The following is a 12,159-nucleotide window of genomic DNA, read 5'->3' as shown; positions in this document are numbered from 1 at the left end:
GTGAAACAATATACAGGATATATGTTGAAATAAACTTGTTTGAAAGGTTAAAGAAATCATATTTAAGTACCGAAAAGCTTTCTTACTATCATATCTACAGTACAGTTAAAGTGCGCCTGCACTGGACTGAATGAGAATAACCACCAACAGGCATGATAGTTTACAGCAAATGTATGAAGTTTATGCTGCTAATAACCTCACAATTTATTCAGCATAATAAACAAAAGTATGGCTACAATGCAAATTATAAGCAGACAAAATTTGCATTTTTTGGATGATAAATAGTTCTTAAGAGATTTTAAAATAATGTACTAAATCATAAAAAATAACAAGTTCAAATCTGGAACAAATATAAATATTGTAATCATTTCTTATAAATATCATTATGGAAAAAACTAAATTTATGAAAAGTAACAGGCTTTATGTTTCTTAAACTAAGTGCATTTATGAAAGTTCTTAGGAAATTTCAAACAATTTCATCCAATAGTTTTATTGTTGAAACAAAATATAGCAAGGCTTGCATTGGCTACCTTTGATAAAATGAATAAAAAGATTGTTGTAGTTGATTTAGTGAAATTGAAACTGTGATGACTGAAATCATGGATTCTTTATTTAAGTTATGTATTTTTCCCTGTCCAAATGGTTAAACATTTTTTTTTATTTGTTTATGTATTTAAAGATAACAGGTATTTAATTCTAACACCTAAAGAAAAGAGAAGAAAACATCTCCCTACCCCGAGTCATTCTTAACCCAATGACCACCGGTTACTAACTTTCTGCTTACTTCATTTGTATATAATACTCTGACAAAAAGATAAGTCCTAAAATATGTACTAGGTTATATTAGAAAATTCCTTTATTACAAAAAGTATTTAAACAATGATTTAAAATATATGTAGCTATTGTTCTTTTGGGTTATTTTTTAAATCCTTTAAAAACACAAAGCAGTTTTTATTTATCTCAGAAAATGTCCCAAATGCTTAATATACCAAAAAATAGTCAATCTAGTGTTGGCTTACCAACTGAATATTCTTAAAAATGAAAGTTTATATCCTAAAATGTATTCTTCCAATTTTTCATGTTATTAAAAGACAACTTTTCAGAGGTTTTAAATATTTTAAAACAACTTCTGTCTCATTTCATTACATTAAATCTTTAACACCTTAACTTTATTTTCTAGGGTGAAACCTTTTATTTCACATCTACCTACTTTCCAGTGTTTCTTTCTCATTCCCCAAATGGATTTTTTAAATGTTATGTTACTTATGTTACTAAAAGGCTCATTCAAAAATTGCAATGCATAACTGATAACAGATATTTAACTCAAAGCTGTTACGACAAATTATAAAACACCAAAAGGTCTAGTCCAAATAATTTTTTTTAAGATTTCCACCACAGAGGTATGGAGTATTTTTTAAAACAACATATATAATAATATAGGTGTTTTCTACATAGTGAGTTACTTACTGCTGCATCTACATTTGCAGGAGACTCATCATTAGGATCAGCAAGCATGGAGATAACTGAGATCATGATGGTTTCTACAGTGTGGACAGGAAGCCACCTTTCTGATGCTTTCTCATATCCATATTTGTCATCACCAGGCTCATGCAGTATTGATATACACACATCTCCATTTTTCTCAACTAAATATAATAAATAAAACTGTTATGGTGATCAATCTCTCATGTAATTTTAGTGCTACTTTTATACAACAGAGAAACTAAAATTTATTTAAAAACAAGCTCTTAGTCTAAAGTAGTATATATAAAAAATATATAACAATTAGCAACAAGTAACAGCTCTCAGAAAATATAATAACTGAAATACTTTTTTTTGTAAAAATACTAGTTCAAAGGTGATTATTTCCATTTGACTATTAATTTTGGGAATTTTCTTTTCTGAAAATAGTAAAAGCATAGAATATGTAAATTAATACAACCATATCTTTGATCAAAAAGTATTAAATACCCCTCAGTATTTCAAAAACAAAAATAGCTGACCAAATGCAGATTTCAGCGCATGCCTGACAATTTTGCTTTTAGTGGAGTTAAAAAATAAATAAGACAAAAAATAAGCAAAATTATGAGAACCTTCTAATGATACAAATAAATCCTAATTTACATTAATATAACATTGTATTTTTTCAGTTTATTTACTAAGCTTGATGCATTCTAAAAGTTTTAAAAGTGCTGTGACTTTTCATTTAGTTTTAGCAGCCCACATCTTATTTTACTAGTCCCTAAGCATTTAAACATGTGCAATTTTTTGTCTTTTTGGATTTGTTAACATCAGTTTGCTAATTTAGTTGTTTTTATACCTGCACTTTTAAATGGGTTCTTGTTGGATAATAAGAAACAAATTTCTCTTAATACAACTACAAAATCATACTGTAACTGTGATAGTAAGAGAGTTGTAATTATGTATTTAGTCTTTCAGCCAGTGTGTGTGTGTGTGTGTGTAAGAGACAGAGGCCTCTGGAACATACTAAATGAATATCAAAAGTTTTTGTTAACATTGTACATTTTATCTGCAGCTTTCTCAACACAAACACTCTCAAGAGACTTGGTCATTAACCCTCACTGATTCTCTCAAACTGAGACAAACACAAATTAATTCTTGTAAATTTTAAATATGCATTTTAGAAAACCAAAAATTTTTAATTTCAAGAATAGGACATTAAAAATTACTATAGTTTACTTGGCTTTCTAACTAAGGTATAAATAGGCTAAAAACAATATCTGTTTGATTTTAGTTAACAAACTTCAACATTTCATACTGATTTTTTAGTTTCCCCACCATAAAAATTGACAAACAACCATCAGATATAATTGGTTTAGAACCTGCACTTTTTTGGTTATAAACATAAACTTGAAACAGTTAGGTATGAGTATATAAGTGGCTTCAAACGAATGAAGGGATGGGAGGGGCTTCTCTGGTAGATTTGCTGATTATAGGTATCTTAGCAACTCAAGAAGGTGGGAGGTTCTTATTCTATATTCTAGCTTGTCAATATGTAAAGTTTGAGTATTCAATTGATTACACACTGTTGACATATGGTAGAAGTACCAAAATGTAAATTGAACAGCTTATAGCATGAACATGTCAGGCAAAATACAAGAATGAGTATTGAACATTTTTTTAATATTTCCTTTTGAATTAAGAAATTAAATTTTATATAATATTAAAAGGTCATTTATTAACTACATTTTATTTCCAAGTTTATTAATATACTTTGATAATAAAGTAATTTGTTTGTTTTTATTTTGGAGCAAAGCCACATTAGGCTATCTGCTGCATGGAATTGAACACCAGACTTTAGTATAGCAAGTCCATACACTTACTACTGTCGCGCTGGGGAACTAAAGTAGTTTAACTAAATTTTTTAGTATAATTGTGTAAAACGTAGTCATGGCATAGGCATTTTGACCACACTCATGCACATAATGTTAACCAATTATCACTGATTACATTTATTAGTGTAAGGTAAAATTTATTGATTAATTAAAATTATGATTAAATTGATTAATGTCACAAAATCAATCAAAATTAGTGTTTCTGATTATTACTGTTTTTGATTATTCCAACAATCCAAGTCATCAAAATATCCCCATTATGATTTATCATTCTTATTTTTGATTAATTCAAGTTTGTTCAGATTATTCATTTTTCTGATGTTTCAGGCTTACTTCTCACTGAAATATTATGTATAAAATAATGACCAACTTAATATCTATGATAATCCTCCTCTATTTCTAACAAGTGTCACTTGCTATTAAGTTGTTTCTTTATACACTGAAAACATATCTAAAGTATTCATCTGATTGATTGCCTTGACCGTATGGTGTTCTTGTAAAACCATAAACTCACCTATAAGAACTAAGAGTGTGTAACTTATGTTAACCTGAACCTACTACTAATCTCATTAGTCACTGTTATATTTAGTATTTTAATGATTTATAGTCAATGTCAGGAAGTAACATTTATTTTTACCACAAAACTTCAGTAATTTTGATAGAATACTTGTAAAAATTTGTATGAAAAACCCACAGAACTGTATTTATTATATTTTAGGTTTCATACTACTTTGTATATACATTTTAATGTAGTACAATAGAAGGATAAAAAAATTCACTTAATCATAACTTTGTGTACTTGAATATGTCTATCAGATTAAACAAAGGGTATTTCAAAGAAGTTTAAGAAAAACGATAAAAATACTAAGATTAATCTCATGTGAGAATAATCAATTAGTTGCATTTAATCAATTAACAAGTCTGATGATTAGTTGATCAGCAAATTCCACTTATCTCTCAAGCTTTACTTGGTATGTCAAAGGTGATATATTTTTACGTCGAAGTTTCATACAAATGGTATCCATTCATGTAGAAACTAGAAGCGTAATGATTGTATAGTGAAACTAATAAATGAATCCTTCTGGTGACAAAGGAGTGATCAGAACATTAATTATGGTGATAGCATTAAATTTTCAAGTAAAACTAAGAATTTTTGATTTGGAAAACACAAAAGAATCAATTATTGACATGATTATATTTCACAATTTTTAAAGAAACAACCAAATGTTACTCATTTGCTTTTATGTTATTCTCAATAAAAAATAACAAGAAAAATATCAATAAGAAAAAACTCTGATATGTTTCTATGAATTTGTTCAAAAATCAAACCACCAGTGTCCCAAACTCATATGCCACAAGAGAACTTTGGATTTGAAACATAATAGTGCAAATGTGTTTAGAGTAGCTTAACATCCGAGATAAATTACTATGATAGATATTAATTACACTTGCAGACTACTTGACTACTTTCTTTAATAAGTATATACACTGGTACTGTGATGTATACCAGTTTGAGTGAATTGCTGAGACTAATTGAAATTCAGTTCATCAAATACAGCAATTGAAGGGTAATATCAGGGAATGAATTTTGACTATGCCAAATTTAGATGGAAAAAACTTTCAAAGAAACTGATTTAGAAGCATAAAACATATGCCTATCAAAAGCAGTTGTGTATGAAAAGATTTGGATAAAACTGTGTGTATTTCATTTTGTTGCCAGCTACAGTAAAGGTTAGTTTAATTTTAAAATTGAGGCCTACTACTACTTAATTATATTGCCTTCCCAAGACCTATATTATATACCCTGCAGAAACTTACAAAGAAAAAGGTAAAGGGCATACCTAATATGAAAAGTATGCAAATACACTACAATAACAAAATAAGCAATTACTTATCAGTTACTAAGAAACTTGTCTTTACTTGATGTTACATGACTTATCCCAAGAGAAATGACATATTAACATTCTTACCAGTGGGTGTTACAATATATATATTATTTTAAATTAAATTAAATATGTTTATTTTATTGAACAGCTTACATATTAGTGTATATATTCTTGATGCCACATTGCAAGTTCTTTGTGGTCAGTGTGAAAATTAAGAGAGACCAGTAATTGTTAAACAATGGTCCACAAGTAAAACAATAAAAAAACAGCAAAAGCACCTTGCAGAAAGTATGTGTAACATGCAGTTGGATTTTTTTGTTTACAGCCAATGCTTCAAACTTTTATTATACAGATTCTTGTACAGTTATTTACTCAAACATATATGACACAAGGTGATCTGTTTCCCTTTATATTTATTCTATAATCATGTTAAACTTTTTAAATTAAACTATTTGGCAAATGAATTTCTGTACTGAAGATAGTGCTCAAAATGTACAAGAAGATGAAAAGACAATATAGGATAATGTGATTATATAAGGCCTCGACAAATCCCGGGCATCGGGTCACCATGGTAACTAAAAATTTCATTGTGGCACCTAGTATTTTCTCCCATTTTGTTTCTATTCTTTTTCTCAATTCAACCAATCAGTGCATGTGTTTAGACTCAGACGGGACCAAAGGCAGTTAGTTCAGGCAATACTACCAAGTGGTTGTCGATATCATGTGATCGTTGGCATGCACTCATTGCTGTGAAAGTAAATAAAATAAGTAGCCCCCATTTCACAGTACAAACAGTAGAAGTTAAGTTAGGGACACCTAGCTCCTAGGTCTGAAAATATTTTTTGAAGCCTGAATTTTATTTTGCATTGGGTATATAACTGCTCACCACTGCATCCATGAATTATGATCCATATCATCTGCATGAGCCAACAACTGGTGATAAAAACACATATCTAAACATTAGATAATCTATTCTCTAAAATATTTTGTGTTGAACATATATTTCTTTGAAAAACACAAAATAATTGTCTCACTACTTATATAAAAGCAACAGTAGGTTAGTCCTACTTTGTATTTATATTTGGATCTATTATGAAAGCTATGCATAAACAGCTATCCTTGTGTTGTTGTTTTTTCAAGCTCATGCATGATTTTAGCAGAAAATATTAAGTTGTCTGGATTTATACATCTCAATGCTAAAAACATTAGTTAGCAAGTAACTGTAACTTACAATATTACATTTAATGGATGATACATTTATATATGTAATATGTCTTGTTAACAGCTCATACTTAAAATCTCAAGATAGTGATTTTCTCCTAATTACAAGTGTATCAGTGTATTTTTTACCCAAATCTTTTATAGTAATAGTACTTTGTACTTAAAATAGATGCTCAGTGTGAAAATGTAACAAAAAACACAAAAAAGTCTGACTTATAAGCATGGTTGGAATACAACATATATATAAGAATTTCACAATGAGTTTTTTTACCTTTCAAATACTTGCATGTGAGCTCTTGTTTGTCATAGTTCTTTAACCCCAATATTACTGAAACTAACAACATTTTTTTTACATTTTATTTTGAAACTGAGCTAAATGAACAGCAACTCCATATATTAGAAAACTCCTACGTTTCCTGATTGCTACTTTAATACTGTTCATGTGCTGGTGGTCTGTGCAGTAACAAGTATGACATGGGGTATTGAACAGTTTACACCACATCACATAAATATAATGGGTTACAAATCAAACATACTAATTCAATGAACCCATGACTTAAAGCAAATGAGAACATTTTATAATAAGTCAAACAAACTATGTCTGCCATATACATTGCAGATGACCCCTTCTGCCCAGTACCAGGGTTCATAAGGCTAGCTGGGACACGACAGATGTAGTAGTAGTCTAGGTGCTAATAGCTGAGGTTCCACTACTTGGGGTTGGAATTAATGGGTCTTAGTCCCTATATCCCACATCAGTGGCTAGGGCAATTGGATCGTAACATTACACACACACACGCATATATATATATATATATATATTATTGATTGAATCCAACCTGTAGCCATAGAGTGATGCGTCTGAACTACAGGAATTATAACGAGAAAATAAGTAACACTAAAGTGCACAAACATTCTCTTCCATCTGAAAAAGCCCAAAAGGCAACACTCCAGGCTCAGAATGTTGGGATTACGAACATTCATCCTTACTCCCCAACCAAGTGGGCAAGGAGCATTCCTAGTGCCCCTGGAATTATGGGGAGGACATGAATCTTTGCTCAACCAAAGACCCAGGATAGGTCCACTCCACATTCAGAATTATGAAAAGCTAGTGGACCCCCTTCCATTAACACTGTATTGAACCAAAATTGATCAAAAAGAAGGGCCATGCATATGGACAGCCGAGCATTAAATCTGAATTGGTATCACAAGTAGGCTCCTGTGTAGGCTGGTGCTGCTCCTACCTACATATGGGAAAAATAAAACATCCAGGGACCCGAGTAGGAGGGCTTTCAACTTCACCCTCTTCTCTGAGAGTCAAAGAATTCCCTCTAATACTGGAGGAAAAGTCTCTGTCCACCACCCCAGTGACTGGAAACTGGGTGTGGTAAAGACTCCCTAGTTCCACTAGTAGAATCTGGGGGGTAATGCATGATGGGGAGCCCGCAGAAACAGTGCAATAGGTGAACCAAGTTCCCTAAATTGTTAAACTTGAATTGACCCCAATTTATTCAATCTGATGATTGGCAGGGATGGGTAGGAACCTCTTTAGCTTTACTCATGATAGTCCATGAGTGCCAGTCCAGCATAATATGGTAATACCAGCTGGTGAGCTCCTAGGTAATCTTATGGAACACCTCATTTCTACAGAGCCTGTTGCAACCAATAGTAGTATAGTGAAAAACTGGTTGCCAGTGTGAAATTGGATTGATAAAAGCACACTTGCCACAATGTGGAATCCAATAACAATAGATGTAAGGAACCCTGGAAAGTAAAGAGACAAAAAAAAGAGGAAAATATATTACTCATCCCTCCTTATAATCTAGCAGATGTGGTCAAAACAGCCATAAGGGTAGGAGGAAACTGCCTGATCGTGTAAATAATGTGAGAGAAAAGTATTGGGAAAAGTCCACATACCAGCCCGCACGATGTCCTCCAGTGGGCAATTCAATCTGGCAGGTAAAGACAGAAATGTGATGAATCTGATGAGATGTGATGAAACTTCTGCAACTCACCTATAAAGATAGTCTAGAATAAGCAATATGGACCAATTTTCAAATCCACCTCATCAAGGTAATATGGGATAAATTGCGGGAAACTGATGGATCCCAATGAATAAAGAGTTGATCTCTAGCACCTCAAATGGATTTAGTGCAAGCCACATAACACCTCAGAACCCTGATAAGACATAACAAACAAGTGAGTTCTAGCAGTCGTAGCAGTGAGAAATAGTTGGTAAATGAATTGGTGAGAAAGATTTATTCCCTTCCCTGTCTGCTAGAGTCTTAGAAAGGAAGGACCTATCAAGGTATAGGAGGACAAAAGTAAAGTGATAAGGAGTCCTGTGCACATTCAGTGCAAACAACTCTGACCTATGATGTCCAGATGCCAACAAAAAGAAAAAAATACACTTTAAGGGAAAGGTAATACATAGTACGTGAGGGTAAAGGCACAAATGAATTTTGAGTCAAAGCATGTAATACCACGTTAATATCCCAGTTAGGTAACTGAAAAGATCTTTTGAGATGAAGGACACAAAACAACTTGATAAGGCCTGATAGCAATGGGGACTCAAAGATCTTCCAATGGTTAAAATACTGAAAAACAGATGATAAGGCGATGGTAGACAGAACTAGATCCATGTCAAAAAATGAGATATGATGAGGACATTTCAGTGAAGTGGGTTCAATTTCCTCACGAGACACCATTGGTGATAAGTGTGCCATTTCCATTGATAAATGGCCATTGTAGGTCTATGGAGAGATTGGGACAAATACAAGGCAATTTTTGAAGTAAAACCCTGATGCTGTGTGAAGAACCACAAATTCCATGCATAAAGTTTGAGTTTTAGAATGTCTGGGTGTAGAATGTCAGATTGAGGTTGCCTTAACAGATATCGCCAAAGAAGTGGTGGCAGAGATGGAAGATATTGAAGAAGAGGAAACCATGGTTGGGGCCAGCCAATACAGGGCTTCCAACAGCACCCAACAAAGAGAGGATCAAACCATAACTAGAACTCTGGGTAACAGACAAATTGGGGGAAAGTATAGAGATGCAATTCTGTTCAGTCTTGACTGAATGCATCAATCGCCAAAACCGGATGATGAGGTATTGAGGACCAAAACAGCTGTAGTTGAGAGTACTAATGAGTGGCAAATGTATCGATCATCTGAGTCTCGAGCTGAGAGCAAATTCACTGGAAAACCTTGTGATGTAGCATCCATTCAGTCAGGAGAATTCAGTTGGGCCAAGACAGAGGATGTGCTATTAAGTTCATCACCCCATGGAACAAGGCAAGCCAAGAGGATGATATGATAGGAGTGAGCCCAGCAGAGAATATCCAATGTTCAAAAACAAAGGTCTTGAGAACATGTGCCCCCTCAATGGGAAATGTAAAATACCATCATGGAATTGTCAAAATGAATCATGACAATTTTCCCCTTCAATAGACCTAGACCTTGAACTATAGCCCATTGTACAACAAGAAGTTCTAAAATATTGATGTGGATGGTAGAATCGTCAGCCACTCATAGATCCTGGAATTCTTGACCATTGATATACACACCCATCCCTGAAGCGAGGCATCTGTGAAGAGAAGAATGTTTGACCCACTGGATTACAGTTCTAGATCCATTGGTTACACAGCAACCACTGAAGGAATTGCATGTGTGCTCGTCCCAAAGGAATTAAAGATTTGAGAGATGCCCTCATCCCCAAAGGAGAGAGAGAAAACTATCCTCACAGTAAGAGAAGAAGATGCGAGTAAGAGCCTGACTGCCCATTCCATAGCTAGGAGCTGGATGGGAATTGGTTGAACCTGACTTAAATACGTGTTGAAAAAGACACCCAGCCTTGGTAGTTTCTGAGAAAAGAACCTGGTTGTGTTGTTTTGCCAACTGACGATATGGTGCCAGAAGTAACCAGTCGTCCAGAAAATGGTGTGTGCACAGGCCCAAAGAATGAAGGTGATGAAAAAAACTTGTAAAACTCTGCATAAGACATTTGGTGCAGGTGCTAGGCCAAAGGGTAAGAGCCCTGAACTGCAAAACCTGTCCTTTGTGTACAAAACGAATATAGCAACAGGGTAACTTTGATATGGGAATGTGTTGATATGCATTGGCAGAATCGAACTTGGTCATCCACAGACCTGATGAAAGGTTGAGAAAAGACCCCACCATGAACGTTGGGATCTAAGAATAGGTTGAAAGAAGAAAAATCGATTATCAGATGCCAACATCCTGTCTTCTTAGGCACAACAAATAAACAGGAATAAAATTCGGGAAGAACTGGATTGACTCTCTCGACTGTCCCTTTGCCCAACAACTCTCTGATAGCCCTGGAACGAAGAAAATGGTGTAACCACACACCCCACTGGCATTGGGTAGTCACCAATGCCGTTGGTGCCAGTCTATCTGAATGGAAGAGCCTTGAGGATAAGGACGGAATCTATTCTGAGTACCAACAGATCGAGGAGCTGAAGCTGGGGGTCAGGAGACATGATGAGCAGTCGTGCCATGAATTATAGTAGGAGCCAAAGAAAGATGAGAGGCCAATGATGACAAGGAAGAATGCAAATGGATGATATCAATCCATGATTTCAATGCCTCTGGAAGGACTGGAAACATCAAAGAATGATTCATGCCATGAATTATAGTAGGAGCCAAAGAAAGACGAGAGGCCAATGATGACAAGGAAGAATGCAAATGGATGATATCAATCCATGATTTCAATGCCTCTGGAAGGACTGGAAACATCAAAGAATGAAAAGTGATCTCACATAACTCATGAAGGGCAGTAGCAAGTAGACAAACTCTCTCCAACAAGGCATCTCTACCCAGTAAGTCTCAACAACAATAAGTCCCAATCAAATGGATGTGGGAAATGCTGAGAGGCTTCCAACAAAACTTGAAGGGAAGATAAATATCTCAGAACAATAGTGAAGTTCAGATGAATCCAAGAAAATTGTGAACTGTTCAAAATGATCACAGGCTCCAGTCTGGAACCCCACATGTCCAAATGTGGATCAAGTCTTTTGGGAATGTAAATACAAATCCTCCTGGTGGTGGTAAGCCAAAGCATACTTTTCCAATAAATGTGAAGGAGAAGGCATAACTATCCCATCACGTAACTGAGTGGTAAACCTCCTACCATGAATTGCAATATCAGGAGAAGGAGGAAAACTAAGTAGTCACCCTCAAGAAGGAGTAGACTCAAAGGCAACCATGGAGAGCCCCCAAACTTCACAAATCCAACTGACTAACTAAAGAATGGAAGCATGAGGTGGCTGATTCAACTTGGCCTCATGAGAAGCTGACCCAGTAAATGAAAGAACCAGAAAAAGTGAGTCTAAATTCTCACCAGAATGTTCTGGAACATCGGCAAAAGTAGCTTCAGAACACCCCCCGGGTGAAAGGCCATGTCATCTCATTTGTTGAATCACATTCAAAATTTTACTGAACTACTATTTCATGAATTTATGTCAATAAGTTTGGTATCAAACAGTAGATTATTATTCATATTTTAGAACTATACATTACTCAATTTGTTAATTTAAAAGTAAATATTAAAAAAACACATAGGAACATCAATTTTTGTGTGCCACGTGGTATCTTGAATGCAGCACTGGTTCAAATTCGATGTTTGTGAAGTAAAAATACTAAGTCTATAGTTTCATACGAATTAGAAACTCAAATTAC

General features: G+C 34.1%; 1 protein-coding gene across 1 annotated transcript in view; it reads right to left on the bottom strand.

The window, feature by feature from the left end:
• Positions 1-12,159, bottom strand: part of LOC106471116 (ubiquitin-conjugating enzyme E2 G1-like) — a 76,341-nt gene that overhangs the window by 22,856 nt on the left and 41,326 nt on the right. Inside the window, exon 4 of the mRNA XM_013931705.2 lies at positions 1,468-1,646. Within this exon, the coding sequence (XP_013787159.1) occupies positions 1,468-1,646 (179 nt within the window). The remainder of the gene's footprint in view (positions 1-1,467; positions 1,647-12,159) is intronic.

Source organism: Limulus polyphemus, unplaced genomic scaffold (genome assembly GCF_000517525.1).
Source record: "Limulus polyphemus unplaced genomic scaffold, Limulus_polyphemus-2.1.2 Scaffold4417, whole genome shotgun sequence".
Lineage (NCBI taxonomy): Eukaryota > Metazoa > Arthropoda > Merostomata > Xiphosura > Limulidae > Limulus > Limulus polyphemus.
This window is presented reverse-complemented; position numbering and strand designations above follow the sequence as displayed.